The sequence below is a fragment of the Neltuma alba genome, unplaced genomic scaffold (genome assembly GCF_004799145.2).
Source record: "Neltuma alba isolate B1F8T4 unplaced genomic scaffold, ASM479914v2 tig00013919_pilon, whole genome shotgun sequence".
Taxonomy (NCBI): domain Eukaryota; kingdom Viridiplantae; phylum Streptophyta; class Magnoliopsida; order Fabales; family Fabaceae; genus Neltuma; species Neltuma alba.
Window position 1 is genome coordinate 13,663 of NW_021637960.1, and position 25,929 is coordinate 39,591.

At 34.8% G+C, this 25,929-nt stretch overlaps 4 protein-coding genes across 8 annotated transcripts; 2 read left to right on the forward strand and 2 right to left on the reverse strand.

Moving 5' to 3' along the window:
• The first annotated feature begins 1,718 nt into the window (after positions 1-1,718).
• Positions 1,719-2,867, forward strand: LOC114739376 (probable transmembrane ascorbate ferrireductase 3). Its single transcript, XM_028927434.1, has 4 exons — positions 1,719-1,930; positions 2,024-2,072; positions 2,168-2,367; positions 2,467-2,867. Exons 1-4 carry the CDS (start codon positions 1,772-1,774, stop codon positions 2,731-2,733), a joined length of 675 nt encoding a protein of 224 aa, XP_028783267.1. The 5' UTR covers positions 1,719-1,771; the 3' UTR covers positions 2,734-2,867.
• Positions 2,868-4,035: 1,168 nt separating this feature from the next.
• LOC114739370 (probable ascorbate-specific transmembrane electron transporter 1) lies at positions 4,036-4,995 on the forward strand. Its single transcript, XM_028927423.1, has 3 exons — positions 4,036-4,336; positions 4,455-4,643; positions 4,736-4,995. The coding sequence occupies exons 1-3, from the start codon at positions 4,036-4,038 to the stop codon at positions 4,993-4,995; spliced, it is 750 nt and encodes a 249-aa protein (XP_028783256.1).
• A 2,211-nt stretch (positions 4,996-7,206) lies between these two features.
• Positions 7,207-11,263, reverse strand: LOC114739372 (protein OBERON 3-like). The gene is made up of 2 exons (XM_028927425.1): positions 9,115-11,263; positions 7,207-7,963 (listed from the first exon to the last, which is right to left on the reverse strand). The coding sequence occupies exons 1-2, from the start codon at positions 10,913-10,915 to the stop codon at positions 7,377-7,379; spliced, it is 2,388 nt and encodes a 795-aa protein (XP_028783258.1). The 5' UTR covers positions 10,916-11,263; the 3' UTR covers positions 7,207-7,376.
• Positions 11,264-15,766: 4,503 nt separating this feature from the next.
• On the reverse strand, positions 15,767-20,458 carry LOC114739375 (zinc finger protein 4). 5 transcript variants are annotated; one of them, XM_028927430.1, is made up of 3 exons: positions 20,102-20,458; positions 19,204-19,249; positions 15,767-16,793 (listed from the first exon to the last, which is right to left on the reverse strand). In XM_028927430.1, the coding sequence occupies exon 3, from the start codon at positions 16,694-16,696 to the stop codon at positions 15,920-15,922; it is 777 nt and encodes a 258-aa protein (XP_028783263.1). In that variant the 5' UTR covers positions 16,697-16,793; positions 19,204-19,249; positions 20,102-20,458; the 3' UTR covers positions 15,767-15,919. The 5 variants fall into 5 exon arrangements, with proteins under 5 accessions (XP_028783263.1, XP_028783262.1, XP_028783264.1 ...); XM_028927429.1 differs by lacking the exon at positions 19,204-19,249 and having other exon boundaries at positions 20,102-20,453; XM_028927431.1 differs by lacking the exons at positions 19,204-19,249; positions 20,102-20,458 and adding an exon at positions 18,569-19,184.
• Between the last annotated feature and the right edge of the window lie 5,471 nt (positions 20,459-25,929).

Consider the following 25,929-nt stretch of genomic DNA (forward strand, 5'->3'; position numbering starts at 1 on the left):
TTTGAAATGGAGTGACTAATTTCTTGATTAAATATAACTAGGATTATTTTGGACAAAAAAGTCAAGTGATGGAGTGGATGAAGCTTAGAATTGAGGGAAGAGAAAGTACAAAAGGGTTTAAGTTGAGATCGCAGACTGATTTGCATTTTGCCCTAATATATAAGAAATTCACAGGGGTCATTATGAGGCATGATTAAAATTGTGGGGGGAAGAACCTTCAACTTTAGAGTGTGGTCCTTGTTATTGCAGCCTCATCAACATACACTGCCCAAGCTTTTTCTATCTTCCTCTCGACTCGGATGACAGCAAGGATGAGAATTTGAAACCAAATTAAAGTTTGAGATTTTTTTAAAATTTAGGAGATTAATATGAAAACTTGGCTATGTTTCTTTGCGACTTGATTATAATAGACTACTTCTGATGGTTTATAAATCCTTGCAAAGCAGTTAAAATTCTAGCATCAGGAAATTACTCTGGATGAGCTGAAATGATAAGTGGGGTAATATCGGAATAGTGACCTGGATTTAGACCCTCTTTTTGGGGGGCCCAATATACTAACCAGTGTGTATTATTGGGCCTTTTTTGGCTAAAATGGGTCGTGAGCCCAATAGGGCTTGCTAGCGAGATAGATGGACACACATGATGATCGGACATCGGAGGCAAATGGATAAGGTAAGCCCATACTTTACCACCACAAAGCACATCGGAGACAGAGCTTTGTCCAAAAGAAAAGTAACCTCTTCATCCATTTTCAGTTTCTCAGAAACCAAATCATTTATGAATGTGTGGGACAGCAGTATATTTTATCTGTGCCAATGAGGGTTAGGTCTACTGAAAGGGGCTAATCCCTCACAACGTAACGAACCAAGGTTCGAATCCTCGCTGGGAGAGGTGCTCACATTTAATACCCGACAGTGCCTCGAATAGGATTGCCTCCAACAAGAGAATACTCATGCTTTAGCAAAAAATATATATATATATATTTTATCTGTGAAAGATACTTTTCTTGTTAAAGATGAATGCCTTCATTCCTTTTCAACTTTCCGTTTTGATCTCACACACGCACTCTCTCATTTCATCTCATTTCAAATTTCTTCTGCATTTCACATTACGTACCTTAATGATTCTGATGTTCAAAATATTAGTAAGTACACCTACCAGACACACACATACACATATGTATTTATAAATTTTCAACTGTTTTCTTGATTCAGTGATTAAATTAACCAACGAGAAAATAACCACATTCACTACTATTTCATGATCCTTATGTTTTATCAGCTGAATTATATATCTGATACATTCGTGATTTTCAGATGTATGAGCCAATGAGAAGAACTCTTGAATGATTATGTGATCCATGTGCTCTGAATCCAAATATGCCAATCCTCATGGTTAAGAACAACGCCAGATCATTTGGGCCCACTTGAAAACTAATAGAGTTGGGTTTAACTGGATTCTACGTTATGGGGGACACTTGCTACATAATACATGCTGGCTTCCAAATTATAATCAAGAATATATCCTCTTTTGTTGTTTTGTGCACTTGAGGCACAAATTGTTAAAGATGCTTGCTAAAGCTCAAAGTTTTCTGTGATCTAAATTCCAAAACCAACCGATCAAGCAATTCTCCCTCCCTTTCGTAAAGCCGAAAAACAGTGAGTATCTAATCTATATATAAGAACCTTAACGACACACCACCATATCAGAATCACAAGACGACACAAACTTTTCAGAGTCCCAGAGCTATCCAAAATCTGCGTTTGCCACAATGGATATGGATACGGTGGTTTACAGGCGCCGTGCCTCTCGCATTACCATTTTTGCTCAATTGTTTGGGATCCTCGCCATCATCCTCCTGCTTATCTGGTTGCTGCATTATCGTGAGGGGATTGAATATGATTCTCCCGATGGATACCGAGTCTTCAACGTACGTATAACACAACACACACACACACACACACCCATTCCCTTATATAAACAAGTTCGTCTTCTTTTTAACATCAAAATCTTACGTACGCAGGTTCACCCTCTTCTGATGTTCATGGGTTATATTTTCATGTCGGGTCAAGGTATATACCAATAATCTTGAGATCAGCATGGTGTGTTTGCAGTACTGATATCGTGCATGCAAAGTAACGCTAATTTTGTGTGTGATTATGAGCAGCAATAATGGCATACCATACGATACCAAGCGAGAGGTCGACCCAGAAGTTCATGCACATGTTACTTCACTTGATTGCTTTCGTTCTGGGAATTGTTGGTTTATGCGCAGTGTTCAAGTTCCACGACATGGCCCGTTTGGAGGACGTGTTCAGCCTCCATTCCTGGATTGGCATCGGCACTTTCGTCTTGTACGGCATACAGGTACGTGTGTGTGTGTGTTCATCATTATACGATCGACCCTGTAAAGATGATATTATAGAAGAAGAAGGGATGAATTCCATATATATATATATATTGCAGTGGGTGATTGGATTCTTCACGTTCATGGGAAGAGCTCCGGACGTAACAAGGTTTAAAATCGCTCCGTGGCACATAGCTGGAGGGAGAGCTTTGCTGTACATGGGAATATGCGCGGCTCTCACAGGTTTAATGGAGAAGTACACGTTCCTGAGGCTGAACAGCATTCTGCGATATGGAGAAGGACGTCTCATGAACTTCACCGGCCTCGCTATTCTCTTGTTCGGTGTTTTCGTTGATCTTTCCGTTGGTCTTGCCCATTATGTCTGAATCATTCTTCTCCATCGTCTATGCTCTCATTTCCAATATTCATATGCTTTCTTTTGTTTTCAAGTTTTTCAATTGATTTTGTAATAACTCCACTATTCATTTCCTGCAAATAATAATAACACGGTGTGCATAAATATTTTTTTTTCACATTCTTCTGAACTTATGACGGCATTGCTATGTGCTTCTTATTAAAGCGGCTCATTTGATTTTTAAACGATATATATTTGATTTTTTTCCATAAATATTTGCATTCAGTAAATAAATTAAATCAATCTGAATTATGAAGGGTATTTATTTTATTATAAAGCCATAAACTTGAAGAAAAATCTTGTTGAGTGAGTAAACAAGTAACGTTGTATAATGTGATTATACAAAATGCAACGCATATTAATTCAAGGATATATAGTATATCTTATCTTAGAATTGTTAGGTTCTTATTCCGTTTTAAATGTACTAATTAGACAACTTAACATAATAAATATAAGAAACTTAATATAAGCATATTTTTCTTCTCTCTATATGTAATTTTAGGCATATCAATTATTTTTTGTCAACATTTTTTTTGTCAAAAAATATCATTCCTTAACAACTCTAAAATAATTCTACATGTAATGGAAAAGGCCAAAGGCCAATTCTTACGAGGCACGTCTGGCCATCCAAAGCATCAAAGATCATGAAAGGAATCTTGTGTTTGTCATTTTCCTTTGACACGAGCATAACTACAATTAATGTATAAATAATTGGACAAACTTTTCCCTCTCGGATGCTTCAACGTTTTATTACTTTCTTGGCCAGCCCATAGTACTCTCAGAAGAAATAATACTACCAAGGTTGTATCTGGGCTAACCCGCTTTCTTTGTTTTTCGTTTCTGTGAAGCGAGTGCAATGATTTTTTAAAAAAAATTAATAAAATGGACCTTTTCTTTAAAAAAAAAATTAATGATCTCAATTAATTTTATTGGACTGCCGAATTATAAATTCCATAATAAAATATATCATAGTTGACTAAGGGAATAACTGCACCAATCATTTTTAACAGATGATTCATCAAAGTAAATAAATAAAATCCTAATACTCACTATAAAATGCTTCACTTCATAGAAGTTGTCACCAAATAGCAGCCGGCCAGACGTACGACGTCGGTTCTTCCGACCTTCGCCGTGTCGCCGGTGTTTGGTTCTTTTCCGTTTTTAACCATTGTTTCATTTATACTGCTTCTCCTTTACCAGAAACACCAACTCCGATCCTTAGCTTCTTCCAATTTATCAGAAATTATTCTTCTCTTCGTTCAATACTCCAAAAATGCCTCGCAGCTACCAACTACACGCATTTCCAGTCACCATTTTTGCCCACTTGTTGTTCATCGCTGTCACCACTCTTGTGTTCATTTGGCTTCTCAGATTCCGTGGAGGCTTCGCTTTCAATTCCCCCAGCAAACCCAAGCTCATCAATGTCTTCTACTTCATCTGTTACAATCCTACTGTGATCACTTCTTCTCTGTTTTACATGTATGCTTGTTTCTTACAATCTCTCTCTCTCTCTCTCTCTCTGCAGTTTCATACTCTCTTGATGATGATCGGCTTTGTTTTAGTCGGAGGAGAAGGTACGTGCGTAATAACCCGCATCATCAAGTAGTCCCTCTTCACTATTAGCCTCAATATATGTGTGTGTGTGTGTGTGTGTAACTAACAACACATGCAATTATATATGGGTTGAAACAGCAATAATAGTGCACAAGGCTTTAGAAGCAAAAAGAAGATCGTTGAAGGTGGCACACATGCTGCTGCATCTGATAGCTCTAGCATCTGGAATTCTTGGAGTTATTACAGTTTATAAGGAAGAGGTTCATCTTCATTATCACATCTACACCTTACACTCTTGGTTCGGCATGATTGCCATCTGCTCTTTTGGTTTGCAGGTATCTATCATCATAATAAATCTAATGAAGAATGAATTAAAACGAACCCATTAATTAATGTTGCTGTTGTTTTTGTGACGACAGTACTTGTTGGCGTTCTTCACATTTTCTTCCCAGGAGCAGAAATGTCAAGGAGAGCTTCAATGAAGCCATGGCACAGGCTCATGGGGATGGTCATATTTCTGCTGGCAGTGTGCACAGCAGAGACGGGCCTTGTCCAACGCTTCCAGTATCTGAAACTTGGTCGCAGCCAAGAGGGTCTCGTCCTCAATTTCTCTGCTCTTTTGCTATTCCTCTTTGCTGTCACTGTTGGCCTCTCTGTTACTCTCCCCGCAGACTACTGATCGACGCCATGAAATAATCAGCGGTTTCTTCCCTTTATGGTAGTAGTAGTATTAAACATTATTATACTGTTTTAATTCACAATTAATTATTTATCACCCGCTCATGCATGCTCTCACAGATTCATGTTTGTTTCACTCTTTTCTATATATATACACACAAACAAAACTCCAGCCTCTTGTTTGTCGTGTAGTTTTCTTTGTAGGGGATTTCAAAGAAAAAGCACCAGACTTTATTTTGGCCTTCTTAAAGGGCAGTGTTACTGGTTGAATTGAGGCTTTCTGAATTGTGGGTATCAAATGTTTTACTGTTGAAACAATATAAAGTATGATCGTTGAATTGCAAAACACTTTTTTTTTAATGAAAAAACAAATCAACATGAGATTTTCACCAAATAAAAAAATGATTTATTTTTGTCTTTATGATTCATGGAGATAAAAGAAATAAAATTATATTTTAAATTGAAAATATTTTCAATATAAGAATAATCGATGAAAAGAATTTAGGAAGTGTTTAAATGGAAACCAAACCATTTTTTGAAAAGTGATTTTATAGTATACTAAATAAATATGTAGAGAAGTTTATCTCAATTTGTAAAAAAATACTTTTAGAAAGCATTTTTGGAAATAACCAAACACCTCTTAGCAAGAAGTAAGGACAATGGATAATGGAGATATCCATCATATTTTTCTATTTTAAGATAACACATAAAAAATGCAAGAGAAGCATAGAAATTGCAATTTCTTTAAACCAGGTGCAAATTGGATTTTGGTAATAACATTCATCATTAATAAACGAAGAACGTTTAAAAAGTCATCACATATCAAACTCAACCAAAAAACGCGCTCGCCGTGATGCGGAAGCTGGAGGAAGAAGATACTTTTTTTTTTTTAATAACTTATATCATTAAATCTTTTACATTAATATATACTTTTGCCATTCATTTATTATTATGTAAATATTAAATATAAGTAAAATTAAAAAAATTATTAAAATTTAAATTGTAATTAATAAAATTTAATTTTTTCACTGAAACATAATAACACAAGGTCAAGTTATAACACAAAAGGAGAAAATTATAAGGAACTCAAGTTTGTATGGGGAAAAAAAGGAACTCAAGTTAAGCTGATTCATTAAGTGTCATTATGACATTAAAATTGGGAAGGTAAAAAAAAGAAAAAGAATCGCCATGTCCAAGTTTGCCATGCCCAATCATCAAATTCAAGAAGTAGAAAGAAAATTATCGCCAAAAAAAAGTAGAAAGAAAATGCTCCCACAGTTGCAGAGGGCACTAAATTAAATAAATCCCACAATTTAAGCGACCACTATCTTTGCCCCTCTATGCTCCACCCACAAGGTCAAAGAATCAGTTTTAGTGCTTATTATCTTGATGAGTATTCTGATCCCATCAAATTTGGACTATTTATGTTTGATTTGAACGATTCAAATTTAAAATCTTTAATTAATTATGTTTAAATAGAAAAAACTATTTTTTTTGAAAGAATGATAGTTAAGAGATTATATCTATTTTAGATTTTATACATATTAAAATAATTATTTTAAATAAATAAATAAAAATAAAAAAGAAATTAAATCTTGATCATCAAAATAAAATATAAATGATCCAGATCTGATAAGTTTAAGGTGTTCATTAAAGTGATGAGTATCGAAACTTATTCCCAAGATCAAAGAACTAAGGTTTCATGTGGTATAAGAAAAATAAAAGGGAGGAGGAGACGAAAAATTTTGATAAACTCAATTTAAAAAATTAATAAAGTGAAGCTGAAAACTTTTAATTAATTTTATTACTTTTTTGTTTTATATTCTTTCTTTATTAAAATTTTACAATCCTATTTTTTCTATATTTTAAATCGAGCTCATGAAAATTTTTCTTTCCTACTTCTTTTTCCTATTTTCCTCAAAACATAACATGGATTTTACTGTAGGTCTTAAGAAGCAGTCAAGCAGAGACGGAATTATTAAGAATTGCAAGCTTTTAGAGGACGATTAGAAGATATGTTCTACTTGCAGAGGGCAATAACGTGCGCGTAACAGTTCACAGGAGATGATATTATATCAAGTGTGGGGCAGAGAAATAAGGTCAAAGCCATAAGCAAGTGTAAAATATCAGATGACAAGAAACTTACCCCAGCCTAACACTTAGGCTCCCGTGCATTAGGGGGTAAAAAGAGCAAAAATCACTGGTTTAGCAATTGGGCTCTCAACATGTGAAGTAAACTGATGGATTAAGCACTACCAATATTCAAATTTATCGACCAAAAATAACTTATTCTAGCGAGAAACAGAACATTCATATGGCACCATATCAATAAATTACACCCATTTTAGCATATTCTTAAAAATAAATTATTCTTGTACTAAGTTAAACCCATTGCTGCTTCGTTGCCTCCATTCTCTCCAGCAAACCGGCAATCTCAGCTTGCATTCTCATTTTCATTTTAAAGTAATCACAATGGGAATTTTCTAAGACCTTCAATTCCTCCAATTTCTTCCTCCGCGTTTCCTCAGTCTCTTGGAGAGAGAGCTTGGCAAGCCTTTCAGCATACTCTTCTTCCATCTGCGCAATTTTCGTCCTCACCATCCTCTGGAACCCTTCAGCTTCTCTCCGGGCTTCATCTGCCTTGGTTTGGAACATTCTGGCCTCCGCTTCCTTAATCCTCACAATGCTCTCCAAGCTATCAAGCCCACCTTTTCTTAACAGGGCCCCCAGCTGGAACTCACTCTCACTTTTCAATTCATTTAAGATGGAAGCTTTGATATCTTTCTGATGAAGATCATTTGACAGAGCATCACATTGTGACCTTGAATAGCTCGAGTTATAAGTATATTTTGACATTAGAGAATTAGATTGTGAAAGAGATGTTGCTTCCTTTCTAAGATTAGCTTGAGATGCTGACAAATCCTTTGAAGATATACCGGAAGCAGGAAAGTCTGACATGCCATCTGCATCTGAAAATCAGAAATTCTTCAAACAGTTAGATGTCATATATTATCAGTATCCAGCTAAAATCAAACAGGCAAAAATCAGAAATTTCTTCAAACAGTTAGATGTCATATATTATCAGCATCCAGCCAAAATCAAGCAGGCGCTTTCATTACGTAAACTTCGCAAGAATAATGAGTTTCAATAGGAGCTAATGGTGAGGGTGAAAGGGGATGGGATTAGAAGAAAACTAGTAACATACCAAATTCACAATTACAATCAAATCAATTCAAAACAAGTTAATAAATGTTAGATTGGAGTATCTAAACCAGTAACTTTTTCCCTTCACTTTCCTTCTATCATTGTGAATACCAAGGAAGGAAAGACAGTTCCTTTCTACTCCATCCCTCCCCTTCGCACGTCATCCCTTCTGCTTCCTTAACTTCTAAGCATGGCTTAATAAAAATTAGAATGAGGCACTTCAACTGCATTTATAGCCATTATTCCTGGGAATTTCCCCTTTTATAACCATGACACCAACTCATTTTCCCTTCCATTTTCCTCTTAATTTATTGTACTAAAGGCGTGTGCATAACAGACAGTTGTATAGGCTCATCTAATTGCTCCATATGAATGTCACATCCTGCTCACTCCAGGCCCAGTCATAACCGATGGCCCCATGTCCCATACTAATGAGCATCGAAAATCTATATTACCAAACTCAAGTAGAGATCCCTCCGGATCACGAAAACTTTTGTAAAATCTTCCATCAAATTCCTGCCAGTCTATTCATCAAACCAAACCAACCTGAGAATTCCATTACCGCAGCAGACCAAATTTTCTACTTGAAATATGTATTCAGAATAGCAATCTATTTACCAACATTATTGCTTTCCCTCCTCCAAATGACGAGGAAATGGGTCAATACTTGTAAGTCACGTCAAAAAATAGAAGATGTGCCAAGCCCTTAATCATTTAGTGATACCACGTGTTTTCGTGCAATTAATTCAACAATTAAAATGTGTCTGTCTTAAATTATTTGCAAGGATAAACAGACTACGACGTGTTCAAAGTGCATGATCCCCATTAAAATGCTGCATAGCGTGGATAATTCAAAACTTAAATAAACTACATAAATTAAATATGAAACGGGGAAGACAGTAGTCCAGAGACTTACAATTGAAAAATTGTAGGATGTAATTGCAGGCATCCAAAGGAGACACCGTTTTAGTTTGAAGCTTAAAGAGCATGTCATCAGTTTTGACATGCAATTCCTTCCCTTTGCGATCTTCACTTCCTTTGAAGATCCTCCTTACACAGTCAAGTTCTTTCACCAGGGTTTCTAGACCCCAATCCTTTGCACAAAATACGAACACATCTCTAACAAAGCCAAACATTTCTGAAGGATGTCCACATCCACTGCAATGAAACTGCATCTCAGTGGTCCCTGATGGCCCTTTTAAGCTAGGCCCAGGTTTGATAAGATTCCTCTTAATGCCGCAGGCAGCATGGCACCAGTGGAAACAAACATCACAACCAACCCAACTGCATGTGTTGTTTGCACAATCAAAGTTCAGACAGACAGGACACATGCAAGAACTGCAAAATCCTTTATTTCCAGAACAAATCTCGCAGTCACAGTCATCAACCGGCAGCACGCGCTTACAGTTCACATTTCTACATCTCATATGCAAGAAAATCTCTACCATCTCACAGAAGGGGACTTTGCCAGATAAGAAGCTTGCAAGCCCCATCTTGACAGCAACTAAAATCTCAAGTTGCCCTTTGTGGCACTTCGAAAGAGTCTCCTTAGTAAAGTCAGATCTTCGCTCAAGCCGATTTTGAAGGTTGACCATTTCCTCTTTCTTCTCGGGCATCTCAATGAGATTCTTTAAGTATTCCTTCGTCGATGCAATCACTTCATCAGTAAGCTCTTGAAACTGAGCAGCCATGGTTGGGACAGACTCCGACACGATCTCTCTGAGAATTTTCTCTGGTCTAGAAAGCTTCCTTACTTTCCCACCATCTAAACCTTCCAATACTCTCAGATTCTCAGAATTCCTTCCTCTCGAGTCCCCTGACTGAGCTTCAAATCTTGGCCTGGCAGGTAATTCCGACGGAAAAAAAGAATGGTTATCTGAACTTGTAGTTTTATACTGACTATTATTACCCTGCATGGTCGAATTATACCCACCACCACCATGATTAGACAAGGCAACCCCATCTCCTATGGGCTTGAACCGACTATGCACTGACCCATTCGTCCCCTCTCCGCAGTTCCAAATATGATCATCTTTGCTAACGGAATAATCAAAATCTGTAGAATTACGGGTAAGCGAGCAACTTGGGTTGTGCGAGAAGGGATGGGAATACGAGTAAGATAGAGAAGCCGCTGTATGATCATTTGAATACGTAGTCGCTGACGGTTTGCTAGGCCTTGGCCTCACCGGCTGATCACCGTTTTGCAGGGCGTTTGACGCCGTAAGAGAAAGGGAGACATCAGGCAAGGCAAGAGAGAGATTAAGCGTCTCCAGCTTCTGCTTCTTGTCCTTATTTTCCCTCACAACCTCTTCTTCAACCGATCGCTTTGAAGAATTCTCCCTGGTTTCGCTCAAATTCAGAAAATCCCGTTCGACCCATTTCTCATCCCGATTTGAATCCTCCGAGATGATAACTTCTTTGCCTTTGCAACTGACTTTTTCTAAGGAACTCAGCAAGCTTTTACCAGGAATCTCCTTATCACAAAGGTAGCTGAGGGTCAGCTCTTGCAAGGCCGAAGTCCCGACTTTAGAGGGTTTCAATAGAATTCCATCACTACCCGCCTCTGAATCCTTCAGAAAATACGCACCCTTTCCCGGATAACCTAATTTCTCTTCAGGGTTCTCCTTGCCACGGTCAAAATTGGGCTTTGACAGCTTGCTCCGAGAGTTCTCCCCATCAGAGTCAAGACCATTAGGAAGATCTTTCCCTCTAATCATGGCTGAGACAACCAACCAGAGATATAGAGAGAGAGAGAGGCTCACCCCAGACAGACAGACAGAACGAGAGAGAGAGAGAGAGCCAAAGGATAACTCGGAAAATGAACGGAGAATCGGGGGCAGTGGGTGGGTTTTTTTTTTTTTTTTTTTTGTTCTTCGGGGGGCTCTGGAGGATCGATTCCTCAAAACGCCATAGCCCTGGTCTGCAACGGCAGGATTTTCAAGGTTTTACACGCCAAAAACAAAAGAAAGCGTTGCTTTTTCTTCAGAAATGGCCGTGTTTACAGTCTTAGCCCTGTGAAATGGACAGAATTACCTAAGTGGACCACTTTGACTGTAACTTTCTTCTCCACCAGCTCAGAGAACGATTCAAACTTTTCCCTTCTATCCCCCTTCGTCGTCTTCCTCTGCTTGAATCCCATTCTTGATTTTTCCCTTTATCCCCTCTTTTTATGTCTTTTTTCTGTCTTTAAAAAGGTCAGATGCACCTTAGCTGGAAAAATCCATGCGTTTCATCCTCTAATTTAATGCTTTAAATATTCAAGCATCATGGATATCTCTTTTGTTATTACCTCATGAGATCCCAAAAAACAATACTATTTCCTATCCTAATTATAAAATCTAATTAACTAATTTAAAAAGAATAAAAAAATAAATTTAGTTAGTTATTTGTAATAAATAAGTATTATTTTTTTTTAAAATATCTCTACTAATCAAGTATATTAGTTAGAACTATCATTGTTAAAAAGACTACCTTAAAAAGATGCATAAATATAAGAGATAAAGTGGATTAGGATCTTATATTTAGGATCAAAATAAAAATCAAATAAAGTTTTATATTAAAGACTAATGATAGTAATTATAAAATAAGTCCAAGTTGTCATTTTTTATTCTGACACTTGTCATTACAGACTATTAATTTATTGAGGTTTTTTAGTAATTATTTTTTTTCTTGGGACTTCATTATAATTCTCTCTATATAACTTACTTGGAGATTTAAGAGTTTTGTAAAAATATGATTCTAACACATGTGATTAATAAGAATATTTTAGAAAATGTAAGAAAAAGAGTATTTTAGAAAAATCGATGCATATTTTTTATAAATAATTAATTTAACTAAAATTTTTTAGTATTTATAAATTTATTATCTATTTTTTATATTAAGTGAGGGGATAGTGCTATTTTGTCTAAAAATATTAACAAATTTTCATTAAAAAAATCTTTTTTGAAGGCCTCTATCATCTATCACTTACTATATACTCCTCCGGTCCTAATTATAAGACCCAATTGACTTATTTGGGGAGATTAAGGAAGTAAGTTAAGTTGGTTATTTATAATAAATAAGTGTTGTCATTCCTAAAATATCCTTGCTAATTAAGTATAGTGGCTAAAACTATCATTATTAGAAGGATTATCTTGGAAAAAATGCATAAATATAAGAGACAAAATGAATTAGGGTCTTATAATTAGGACCAAATAAAAAGTCAAATTGGGTCTTATAATAAGGACCGGAGGAGTATTATTTTTGGTCCTAATTATAAAATTCTGTTTATAATCTGCAAATGAAATCTTATAATTAAGACATGAGTTAGTATTTTGACAGCTATTTTTTATAATCTTTATGAATTTACTCACGTCATAACACCTACAATAACAATAATTAAAAAAACATTTAACCACGTGAATAACTTTTTTTTAAAGTTTCCAATAATTAAAGTTCTAACGCCTCTTGGAACAAAAGATGCTTTGATAATTTTGAGTTCAAACTTTCTTTTTTTGAGCTCTAGACGTGCGGGGTGAGAACTGCGAAGATCAAAAGGCCCACGGTCGGCAGATTGACGACTTCTTGCAATATTTTGCAATTACAATTTCTGACATTGATTTTCCCAAAAAAGAATAATAGGATGTTGTGGTGGGAGTAACGTATTATGGCGTACAAAATTGAAAATTACAAAAGTCATGCGCGTATGATTTTATGTAAGGTTCTAAGAAAGTTCATGTGTGAACAAAAATATCCCAAAACTGAGTCCAGGTCAAAATGCTGGCCCAAACATAGAATAATAAGACAACAAATCTGTCAAGAATTATTTGATGCCCCACAAATGACGATACAATTAATGATTAAAGGAGCACATACAACAAAAGTCAACATTGCATTAATTATCCATTTTTTTAAAAAAAATTCTTTTAACCTGTTTTCTTCCTTCATTTAAGGATTTGACGGTGCATTCTAATTTGATTCCAATTCGCCTTTTCGAAAAATTTGATCCCTTTTTTTTTTTTTGCCAGCAATTTGATCTCATTTATTGTATCACTATTATTGCACTCCCAAGTCCCCAACATTGGAGAATCTTGGAAATTAAGATAAGTCAATATATTTTCAGCACTAACACCGTAGTAAATTTTTTTCGTCATAGTACTAGATGCTGATACAGTAAATACACAATAAATTGATTAAATTCTCAGCCATATTATTTGCAAATTACGAATATCACAACAATTTCTCGTTTAATAATCAATATTAATGCTGCTATTTAAATTTAAAAATAATAATAAATCACATCAGTCAGCAAATTAATAAAGCTAAGTTTTAAACAATTTTCCTGACCTAACATTATCCGTCAGAATTCAGTTACTTATAGGTCAGTCTTTGCTCATATAATTAATATAGTAGCTTTTTGAGAGGTGAAGATTTTTCCTCAGCATCATTTAATACTCAAATAAAAAAGGAATTTATTTTATACTCTTTTGATTTTATTTATAGGATAAGAAAAAGATATTTTTTAGTCTTATTTATATAATATTGAGAGAAATTTTATATGAATATACCATTTTACTTATAATTTATTATTGTATTGATTTTGTTTACATAAGGTATAATGTATATTAAACAGGGATAAAGTTGAAAAGTTATTAAATTTTAAAGGAGAGCTAATAAAGTTTAAGATTTTTCTTTATCTGTGTAAAATATGTTAAAAGTTACTTATACATATTGAATGTTTGGATGAAATTTTAAAAATAATTTTATAGTATATTAAATGTGAGAATAGTTTTATTTTTATTTATTTAAAAGCACTTGTAAAAGTTATTCTTGGTGTTTTCAAATACCCCCATAATTTTGATATAAAGGACTTGATTAAGATAATTAGTCGGAATTCTGCAATAAAAAGAGGAATGCATTATGTAATGCTAATTATTTAAATAGCTGCATTGAGATCCAATATTGGAACGTATGAAGACCTTGTATGATTATATGACATTACTGCCCTTATAATATATACACATATAATGCTTATTTATTGTTATTATATATAATCATGTAAATATTGTTATTTTAATTTCACATTCTATTCCCTGTCATTACATTCTTTATAATTAAATATACCAAAGCAGCAGTTAATACCCGATTTTCTCTCCATTATCTTAGAATGAGTGAATTAATCAATAAATGACGAGGACCAGCACAGGAGCAGACTTCCTTGTTGTCCCATCTCACAGGACGGTAGGCACATGCTTTTAGGAATAGAATTGGGGGGCCCTCCAGTTATGGGATTGCGAGGACTCCCATTCCAATATCTTCCCATCATTACTATCAAAACTAAGGCCCCGTTTGGGTGACACCCCAAACCATGGTTTGGGGACCCAAACCATGGTTTGGGTGATAAGTCACCCAAACACCCACTGGTTTTGGGCAAACCGTGGTTTTGGACCAAAACCGTGGTTTTGGACCAAAACCATGGTTTTGGAAAAAGCAGAAATTTTTTACTTTTAGAGAAAAAAGAGAGAGTGTGAGAGCTTATAGGATATGTATCTTGTTATTTTTTTTATAAACATATTTTTTATAAACATATTTAATCTTATATTTTAAAAATATATATACATATTAATTATTTATTAATTATATATCTTATGTATTATTAATTATGTTAATAAAAAATATATTATTAACAATTTTATTCCTTTAAATTAAAATATATCATAAAATCTATTTTTTCTGTAATTATCATATTAACTTATGTCTTTTTTTTAGTAATTTGTATATATAAAAAGTGCTTCTGATAACAACTATCCAAACACTCTCACTTCTCAAAATCACTTTTATAACATTATTCTTTCCAAAATCTATTCTTCCCAGAATTTATTCTCCAGAATCACTTTTCCAAACCACGGTTTGGTTTCATCCAAACACACCCTAATATTACCCGTATCACAAATTCACGCCATTCATCTTACGCAAATTATGTTTACCAGCCTAGTACAGTTTTATTACCAAATTTCTAATCCTTTTCCTTTCAACTCAACTTCACTCCCTCCAAACTCTTTCTTTCTTGTCCCTTAATCTTCAACAACACCAGAATTTGAAACGCCCACGGTTCCTGTACACCCAGCAGAACCAACTACAATTTGAGCCTACAATGACGGGAGGACCTTCTGATTGGTTCTACACCTTTCTGTCAAACACTGATTGACTAGTGAAATACTAATTATAGAAGCTAGTTAACTAATTTAAAGTGATTAAAAAATAAATTAAGTTAAATATTTATAATAAATATATATTATCTTTTTTAAATATTATTACTAATCAAATATATGACTAAAATTATTATTATTAGAATAACTATTTTGAAGAGAAAAAAATATAAATATAAAAAGCAAAATAAATTAGGATATTATATTTAGAACTGAAATAAAAATCAAACTATGCCTTATATTAAAGACCCTAGGTAATATCAAACCATCCCAAGACACATTCTAGAAAGGGCATGGTTGTCGAAGGATTCCTCTCAAACAGGGCCATCATCACAAACACATTGCAGATATAAAATTTACCTCACACGCCACAGCAATAGATAAATGATGAAGCAGAATAAAAATCAGATTAATAAGGACCTCAAGTAAGCTTAGAAAATCCATGGGGAAATACATACTCACTGTACAATGCACGCCCTATTGATAAATAATAATTTCATGTCTGAAGAGAATTAAACAAAAGATGCAAAAATCTTAGAGCTTCAGAGTGAGATCAGGAGATGTGGATGTTTGTGGTTGTGGGGGTGGTGGTGGTGGCGGCGGCGGTGGTGCAATTGCTACAAAACTAGTAGTTGAAGTTTGAGGGTGCTCGTGTCCCATACTAACGCCGGCTCCACCTTCCACCTGCCGGAAACTCCCAGGCCAAAACAGACCCATACTATCATCATCTTCCATGAACATTTGTGGTCCAAAATAATCTTTCTCAAATTTTGCTCCGGCTCTTAAGTCGGGAGCCCTCAGTGATGGCATGGGTCTTTGGTGCATCGCAGCATGAGCTTCTATACCGAGAGACCGAAAAGCAGAACCATGAAGAGGCAGTGATGCCAGGCTTGTATACCTCTCGGTGAACATCCCCATTCGCATGGCACGCTTCGCCATTGTCCTCTCCCTTTTATGAGCGTTTTGATGGCCGCCCAATGCCTGAGAACTGAAGAACTTCCTCCTACAGTAATTACAAGAGAAAACCCTGGGAACTGCTGATCCTGAAGGTTGAGCTTCAGCTCCCACTTCACTGCTGGCATCACTTGCGCGCTTCAACTCACCATCATTGGAGTTGAAGTTGAGGGTCAAGTCGAGGGAAAAAGACACTGGATCAGTTTCAGGTTTTGTGAGATTTGTGAGACAGGAAGATGTGGTATTGCTGTCCTTGGTAAGATCATGGGACGTTTCTTGCAAGGATATATTGGAAGCTACTTGGCTACTATCTTCCGAATGATTTTCAGGTTCCAAGTTCAAATTTGGCGCCATCATGTTTAGATGAACCTGCTAACAGCTAACTTCCCTTCCAGCAAGCACTCAAGACACAGCAAATTCCTTCCTTCGATCAGCTTACCACTCAATAATCAAACTGCATAAACAACAGCATAAGTCACTCACCAAGAAAAAGTAGGAGATTTTTGGGTATCACTTCACATACAACTCAACACAAAATTCTTAGAAGTTCATGTGAGCCTTTGTTAATTCCCAAATTCCAAAAAAGCAACTTAAGTTGCAGGCACAAGTAAATGACGATAACTCAATTCTTTTTCCTTCAGTCTGTGGCATCCAGAACATTTGACTAATGCCTTGATATTCTTCTGTCAATAATTTCAGCAGTCTGAGATTGTTCGGGCATGTAGGACGTAAAGATGCAATAAAGGTAAGTTCTAAAGGAAAGATAAGAAAATGGCCTAAAAAGCTAAATAAGATGTGGAATGGTGTATGTGGAAGCAACAGAAAAGGATATCACTTGATGTCTTGTTTAATTCCCTTAAAGGTGTCAATACAAAAAGGCATATTTCATGTGATTGACCCATTCCTATCATGCTTGACAATCTGATGAGTCACTAGACCCAATGACCACTCAGATCAAGAAACCAAGAAGATAGAGATGAATGCTCAAACTTCCAACAACCTTTTCATTTATAACCGGGATATGCACTTAAAATGAATATTTATTGAATGTGCTCCCAAGCAGAATACAAACTAAGTTATGTTGCAAACCCAAAGTTCGTTTATATCTAAATATTTACCTCATCAAACTCTTGTCAATAAAATAAAAAAGGGCCAAAAGCCACTAGATTTAGTTTTACTACAGGGAAATGTGAGTGAATTCCAAGGACCAATAGCACTTATACGTGTGTTTGTTACATCTTTCAAGTACTTTTCTGAAGGATTTTCTTTCTGATATTTCTCCATTATACTGTAGATTCTAAGCTTTTTTATCATACAAATCATGAATGCAACTTTCAGACCTATTTAACAAGCGTCCAATTCAATGCGGTATTTCAATAAGCTACAAAACAGAGTTATTTTGAAGTAGAAGATCTAATAAAAGATTAAACCCATATAGCAATACTGAAATAGAAGTATGGTTAGCTACTCCTACACCAACTTAAGAGATAACCTGATTTACACGAAGTCTTAAGTTCCAATACCCATGTTTTCATGGACCCAGTAAAATAAGAGCAGTACCCTCCGCAGAAAGCAGCTCATTTCTAGAACCCCAAGCTTCTACCTTCCTCCATTTGCAGTATTCATACATGGTTAAGTATCAAGTCTATGAAACAGTAAGTCTATCTTTCATCTCCGATCACATTCAAAATTACAAACCAAAGAAGTATACGATTTCTTGCAAGTTCCATTTGTAATGCATTATACGATAAGCATCCATGCACGTTTTATGACTCTTGCTATGCCTATAGGGCCTATTTAAAGTTAGCAACACCGTTTTTTTATGGCTCTAGGCATGATCTTGAATATAAATAAATTATTTCCGTAACAAATTATCTTATAAGCAGATAAGTTCTGTTTACTGATATAATGTTCCTGATTTGCAAGTCAAAAATACGTCCTTAAAGTAAGTGCCAAGTCAGGACAAAACATGGATGTCAGCCGAAAATATCTGCACCATACTGAGCCAGCATTATGAAAGCAAAACTTGCACAGATAACTGGCTATTCAGCATGCTGCATGACAAACACTATCAAAGATGAGGCTTTCACTATTGCTGCCCATGCCAGAATACCAATAATTATTTTTATGCCAGAGAAATTTAAGCTAAAAGGTGATATTGATGTTAGAGCAAGAGAAGAACACATGTATTCAGTTGCAGCCATAAAAGAAAATATATGAAGTACATACACATCAAACAAAGAGTCACATCATGTGTCAGGCACTCCAGTTAAATCGGGATACTTCAATAGAATGCCTGAACTTTAGAGATTTTCTGTGCCTGAAAGTCCATGCTCAAGTTTATTTTAGTGTTTATGGATCATAGATTCAAATCCACCAACTGATGCTCACTCCAAGAGACATCTGATGTCCCCCGGATAGTTAAGCAACTTTGATGAATGCAAAGTGCAGCATGCACAAGGAAAACAATGCGGTAGCTAACTTTTGTCTTCCAAGTAAGCTAGTGTAAATCATTGTATCATCAATTGAATTAAATCATATGGTCTTTCCTAGGGAGATATAACTTTGTTAGCAAGAGATACCAATGGATCCCTGTACCCTGAAATTCTAGACAAGTATTTTTTTCCCCCTCCTTATAATGTTTTTTTTCCCAATATAGAAGAAACGAGGATGACCAATTTCATATCAAACTGTGTTAACCAAGATATCTGTTTATCTCACAATTTTTTTTTTTCCGAGCTGATAAGCTCACGCAAACCCAACGATGTTTTTTTCTGGCTTCAAGCTTTTCTATTCAATTCTTAAAGCTAATAGGATAGGTTTTCAGAAGTAAACCATGGCAACATCAACAATAGAAAGGCTACCTTTCTGAATCTGAGTTTCCCTTTGTTCTCCTCTACAATATCCCTTCTGTTATTGCAAAACTTTCACAAAAGAGTTAATTTAATATTCAAGAACAAGCCTTTTCTGGCTTTTTCAAGAGCTAAAACTTTCTTGCGGGAAGGAAAAAAAAAACCATCTTTGCCGCCAAATGAAGTTATAAATTTAACTGCAGCGAGATGAAAACGCTCCAGGAGTGAAATTTTGATGAGGCACTCTGGGATTCAAAAGAAAAAATTGGGGGAAATTTTCCAAATTTCATGACCCTCAGAGGGAGTAAGGAGAAACTTATATCCTCCATGCTAGCATAACCATTTAATTAAATGATTCTTGCATCATATTACCCGTTCATTTGAGATACTTGCGTTCTTAAGCACATTTCCTATGACTCACTAACATAAAATCAAACAACTAATCAGAAACCTGCCTACACTTGAAGGAAAGAACATAAAAATCTCTATTTAAGTTTGGTTTTGACCAGTTATAGAGCAGAAAGAAGTTAGAGAACACTAAGAAAGATGAGCAACTGATATTAAAAGAGAAACGAGGAGGAAATTAGAGAATTCCGCTTTGTATTAACTAGTTAGATCTAAACTTTGATCCTCAACCACACAGGTCACTGCCAGAATTCATCTTGTTAGTAGTTGGAGTTTTCAAAATCATCCATCAAAGCATCACAAAAATCCTCAAAATCAAGGAAGAAGTCTTCACTTGGAAAAGAAGAGTGAAACCCCTGAACTCAGAAGACAGAAAATCTTAAGACGGAGTAAAGTGGAGTGAAGAAGCAGGAGGAAGCCTTAAAATGCATGGAAGAAATAGAGGAAAGAGTGAATCAAAGGCAAAATCTTTAGGTGATGAGATGGGCGAAAAGAGAGTACTTACGTAGTATAGTACTGTACGATAAAAAAACGCAGGTTGCCTCCTTGAGTGAAGAGAAGAGTATCAGTATCAGCAAGAACAAGAGGGTTTTGTGTGTGTCGTTGGGTCTTTTTTTAGTAAACAGCACCATAAAGGGTGGGTGACAAAAAAATAAAAGCAGATAAGATTACAGAGAGAGGGGTAGAGAGAGAAAAGGATGATGAAACATTATGGGAAACCAGAGAGAAAGAGGGGGGGGGGTGGGGAAAGTCAGATAAAAACATGTCCTACACTTGAACCACTTCTTTTGTCGAATTTGAGGTTTTATTTTGCAAGTGACATAATTTGGAAGCCGATTCTCGCTGTAGTGAGGGGGTGTGAATAGTGAGAGAATAAGTGACGGAAAAAGGAAGAACCGTGTTTGGATGGAACGAAAAGATAAAAGCGGCACTCAAAGAGAAGACACTGTCTGAACAAGAAGAGAATACTCAAAAAAGGGAAAGCGGGGAGAAGATCAGAAAAATATAATGAGTTCCATTTTTTTCCCAGCTTTTAACTTCAGACATGGATGGATAGATTTTGAAAAGAAAATGATTATTCCTCCCCCTTGCCCCTCCACTTGACCCCTCTTTCACGTTGGAATTTCACTGATCATGTTCATACCAGGGGTCCCCTGTTCAATATATCCACCAACCAACCATACGGCAGTAATTCATCCAAGTACAAGCGTATCCCCATCACCCTTCTCTACATCACAATTCCTCTTCTTACAAATGATCTGTTTTCATTTCTGGATGAGAAAATATAAAAATATATTTTCATCAGATTAGTTGGTTTTTAAAATAATCTTTTGCTTTCTCTGCTCCATCCAAACACAATGAGTGACATTGTGATAATACTAACTCTTTAATTTTATTTATTTCTAATTTTTCTCTTCTAGTTAACTTCTCCATCCAAAAGGAGCAGAAAAAGAAAAGGAAAGGGAGGAAACAGAGAGACGAGAAAAGCAATGGGTGCTTTGTGTGAAGACCCACAAGACCGCACAAGAAGACATATCCTCCCAATGCTCATTCTGCTTCCACCATGAAAAAGAATGGTCCCATTCTTCTTTTTTTTAATTTTCAATAATTTTTGTATAATGGGACTCTTCCTGTGAGTGCAGCAGCAGATAACACAATAGGATATTTTCCCCTATTTTATTACTACTACTACTACTACATGATTAAATATTTAAATCCGGCAACTACTTTGCACTCCTCCCATAGCTCCCCATCTCCACTTGTGCATTGTCTTTTCTCCCTTCCCTTTTTCAAAAAATCAAAATAAAAAATATATATTTTCTCTTACTCTTGTTATAAAAGTTAAATAACAAATGCATCAATATTAAAAAAATTAATTAAATTAATTATTTGTAATAATCTCTTCTTATTAGAAACCCTCAATAAAAATATTTTAAAAAAATTATAATTTTTTTTAAAAAATGACTAAATTGAAATTTTTTATTTAGAATCGAATAAATTATTTGTCTGACTTTTATAGTTAATAATAGAGTTGGTGATAAATCTTGAAAAGATATAAGACAGATGCATGCAACCATCAGCTCATGGAAGAAGAAACACATTTGGCTTCAATAACCTGGGAAAATTTATTCTGCTATTTAATGAAACATGTTTGTAAAATTATAATAGATACTCTTCCGATCTTTAATATATGACCTAATTGTTAAGTTAATTTTGGTTCTAAATATAAAACCTATTTCTTATATTTATCAATTTTTTCTAAATTAACCCCTATGGATCTCCCTCAATCATAATCAAGTAGAATAGAGAGAAAAGATATTAAGAAAGATGATTATGGTGTTTTAGAAAAAATATGTTATATTTATTATAATTAATTAACTTATCTAACTTTTTTAATCTAATCAAATTAATTAAAGAGATATTATAATCCAGCACAGGAAGCCAAAGGAGGGCACAGTCTGAAATCTCACATGGACCGCTCAGAGTCTCAAACTGACGGCTTTAATATATAAAAGTATAATAGTTATAATAATTATACTTATAATATAATTATATGGCTGTAACATAAAATCCAATATTTTATGTTATTTTGTTAAGGCGGAAAAAAAATGGGCAAGGCACAGTGTAGTGATGAGCCAATAATATTTCTGAACAGTGACACCAAAGTACGATATTCTTAGAGTCAACCACAACATAGTAATCGCATGGCCGTGTAAGGAAATGGATCGTGCCCGTAACATTAATTTTCTCATAATGATCATCAAGACCTTGAAAATGTTAAAATTCTTAGTATACGAATCATTTAATTGATTTGAATATATTAAAAGAAATTAGATAATTTAGTTAATAACTATAACAAGTGTGACATGATATCTTTAAAATATTCTAGATATATTACTAATTTATAAGTCATATAAATCAGTTTAAATAAATAAGTATATGTATATGTATATGTGTGTGTGATCAAAACTAACATTCCAACCACTTCATACACTAAGAAGAGAGGGGGAATACGGTGAATGGAGCATCTGTTTGGATAAGATTTGATAACTCTCAACAAATAAGGGATCGGAAAAATCGATTCATCTTTAATTGGAAAGGACGAAAATGACGATCGGAAAAAGAAATAAAAAGGGGTCATTCCTGATTGAAAAGATAGAAGACACCAGGGGGAAGAGAAACGACTTCTCCTATTATTTATATTGATTCAAATAGTTAAACTCACAAATTGCCCAATCAAATGCATCACAAATCACGAAATTATTAATTTGCTGATCTCCAAGCTGGACCAGATTAAATTATCTCATATTATGATCGCAGAGAGTTTGGATACTTATCACTTTGATGAGCATCCTAAAGTCATCAGATTTTGACCATCTGTATTTTATTTAGATGGTCCGCATTTAGTTTTTTATTTTTATTTGTTCAAAATAATTATTTTAACATGTATAAAATCTCAAATAAAAATAATCTTTTAACTATCATTTTTTTTAGAAAATAGTTTTTTTCTATTTAAAGTTACTTTATTAAATATTTTTAATTTGGATTGTTTAAATCAGATACAGAAAGTCCAAATCTGATGAGCTAAGAGTGTTCATCAAAGTTATGAGTATTGAAACTAGTTCCAATTATCATCTCATTGTTTACTGCTGTATGTTGTCGTAAAATCCAACACGCCTCAATATATGTATAGATTTATATGTTTTTCTTTTTAACCACTAAAACTTGAATTTGGTGTGCAATACAGTGAAGCAAAGCATCAAATATATGAAATTGCATATAAATATATGAACAAATAGGAAAATTTGGTTTAAAACACCTCCTCAAAAGTTTTATTAGCTAAAGGATAAGAATTTAAGCAGGCACAGTTGTGCAAATAATTTTTATTTTGAAAACATTTAAAGATATATTAAACATTACTAATAATAGTTACTCCGGTTTAAGAAAAGTTGGATCAGGTATCTTTGATCAATAAGTAATTTTAACGAAATTTTCCCCAAAAAAAATTCGTAGATATGAAATAAAATGGATGGGAGGTGGCGACAAGAATTGGAAAGCAGGCAAAAGGAAGAGGAGAGGCGTCGTTTGGGCAGCACGTAAGGGCACTCCGCTGGGCCCCACCTTCAAGCTCTAATTCAAACCACTTTCTCGTTCACTTCTCTTCCCAAACATTCACATATTTGTCGTTTAATTAAAAGCTCGCACACGTGTACACAGATGATTTGCTGGGAGTGAGGCATTTGAAGAAGAAGAGGACGGCTTTTATTCTTATTTGGAGCGACAAATGCCTGTGCTTTTTTGACCTTGATGGTGAAAATGCGTCCTGTGTTCGCTGGCCGAGGGACTTGCTTTTCCTGGGATCCAACCGGTGGGTGTTTGGCGGCCGTCTTAACGGCTCTATTATAACCCATATGCTACTGCAATTCAAGTTCACATTACACACAAGTATCAAGGTCAACTTAACCTGTGTTTCACCAAGGTTAATTACCCACTCGAACACACTTAGGGTGTTTGGTATTAAGCAAAAGTACTTTAAAAAAAGTATTTTTTGGTAAATTAAGATAAACTCCTCCACATATTTATTTCCTATACTGTAAAATTATTTTTAAAATCATGTTTTGGTTTCCATCCAAACACCTTTAATGTTTGTTGAAAACTGTTTTTACGTAAATTGAGACAAAACTCCTCTCTCACATACTACTTCCGATCCTTAATATAAGACCTCATTTGATTTTTATTTTGATCACAAATATAAGACCCAAATTCACTTTGTCTCTCATTTTTATTTATTTATTTTAAAGATAATCCTTTTAATAATAGTAGTTTTAGCCAATAAATTTGATTAGTAAGGATATTTTAGGAAAGACGGTACATATTTATTACAAATAACTAACCTAACTTATTTTCTTAATCTATTCAAAATTAGTCAATTAACTCTTATATTTAGGACTGGAGGTAGTACTTACTTCATATATTGTAAAATTATTTTTAAAATCATGATTTAATTTTTACCTAAACAGCTTTTAATACTCAATAGTGTCTCGGATAAGATTGACTCTATGACGAGAATTCAGGAAGTTATGTACACATGTGCTTTATCTTTATCATCATCTTCTTCCTTATGTTTTTAAATTTATTGAAGGAAACAAAACATAAACAGGAAAAGTCGGCCATGCGCTAATAATGGGATCAACATCCAAGTCCAACAGGGACTGGCAAACAAGTTCGCAATAAGCCGTAGCCACTCAACATGCACTTCTCTTCGTACATATATTCTAAAATCACCAATCAATTCCTTTCCAAGAGATTGACTTTAGAGCTCTTCTAGAACCATTCATATCACTTGAGTGCTTCCAAATTATTTTCGCATGACAAAGTGGCCTCCTCGACATCGCATTAATTTTTAAGGTTACCAATAATACAAATTACAGTCTCACAATCCAAATAGTACACACGAATTCTGGGGTCTAATTATACAACGCACAATAGATCATGTCGTTCATGAAGAAATAGCTCTTATTTAATATATGTTTAAAAATAACAAGTCTTCTTCTTCTTTTTTTACTAAGTCAGCTCAAGCACATGAATCACTCAACGTGATTATACTAACAGAAATAACCAGGCACTTATCCATGCTATTCATTGTGAGATCACGTTCAATAATTTTATTGAACATTTTTCTTTGCCTCATTTTTCAACTACTAAACTGATGATAAACTCTCCTTGTTAATGCTTTTAGCTGCTTTGTTTGCACATGTCCAGCCCACTTTAGTCAGGATTTTTACCCATATTATCCCTGATGAGTGCCGCACAAACTTTTTCTTTAATTTATACAATTATATGTTGCACATCAATCCTAAATACATGAACTTTGACGCCATTAATATGGTATGTTTTTACATTTCGAAACTTAGTATTTATTGATTGAATTTGGTTTATACAGCAACACGAAACAGACCTGAAAACGTGAAAGCGAAGGGGCAGCGATATTACTATCTTGGAAATAACGAAGTGGGAAATGTCCCTTTTGGAGTGTCAGTAAGTTAGGTTGTCCCTGTAACCCCCACAATTCATCTCGCCCTACCATTTCTGCAACTCGGGCACACCATATATCTCATAATTGACCTTGCCAATTGTTAATTGACAAGCTTATGCAGCTTTTTGATTTTTTTTGAACTTCCGGCAACAAAAAGAAATGTAAAAGCGTGGTTATCTAGAAATAATCAGTGTGTATATTATGTTTTTCCCCCCTTCATGCGAACAGGTTAAGATTAAAGTCTAATCAAAATAACAAGCATGATTAAACATTGACGATTGACAAGTGAGAGAGGG

Coding starts and splice junctions, on each gene's coding strand:
- LOC114739376 (XM_028927434.1), top strand. CDS start 1,772: ATGGATATGGATACGGTGGTTTACAGGCGCCGTGCCTCTCGCATTACC. Junction 1,931..2,023: donor ATGGATACCGAGTCTTCAAC/GTACGTATAACA, acceptor TTACGTACGCAG/GTTCACCCTCTTCTGATGTT. Junction 2,073..2,167: donor TATTTTCATGTCGGGTCAAG/GTATATACCAAT, acceptor GATTATGAGCAG/CAATAATGGCATACCATACG.
- LOC114739370 (XM_028927423.1), top strand. CDS start 4,036: ATGCCTCGCAGCTACCAACTACACGCATTTCCAGTCACCATTTTTGCC. Junction 4,337..4,454: donor TGTTTTAGTCGGAGGAGAAG/GTACGTGCGTAA, acceptor GGGTTGAAACAG/CAATAATAGTGCACAAGGCT. Junction 4,644..4,735: donor GATTGCCATCTGCTCTTTTG/GTTTGCAGGTAT, acceptor TTGTGACGACAG/TACTTGTTGGCGTTCTTCAC.
- LOC114739372 (XM_028927425.1), bottom strand. CDS start 10,915: ATGATTAGAGGGAAAGATCTTCCTAATGGTCTTGACTCTGATGGGGAG. Junction 7,964..9,114: donor CATCCTACAATTTTTCAATT/GTAAGTCTCTGG, acceptor TCTGATTTTCAG/ATGCAGATGGCATGTCAGAC.
- LOC114739375 (XM_028927430.1), bottom strand. CDS start 16,696: ATGATGGCGCCAAATTTGAACTTGGAACCTGAAAATCATTCGGAAGAT.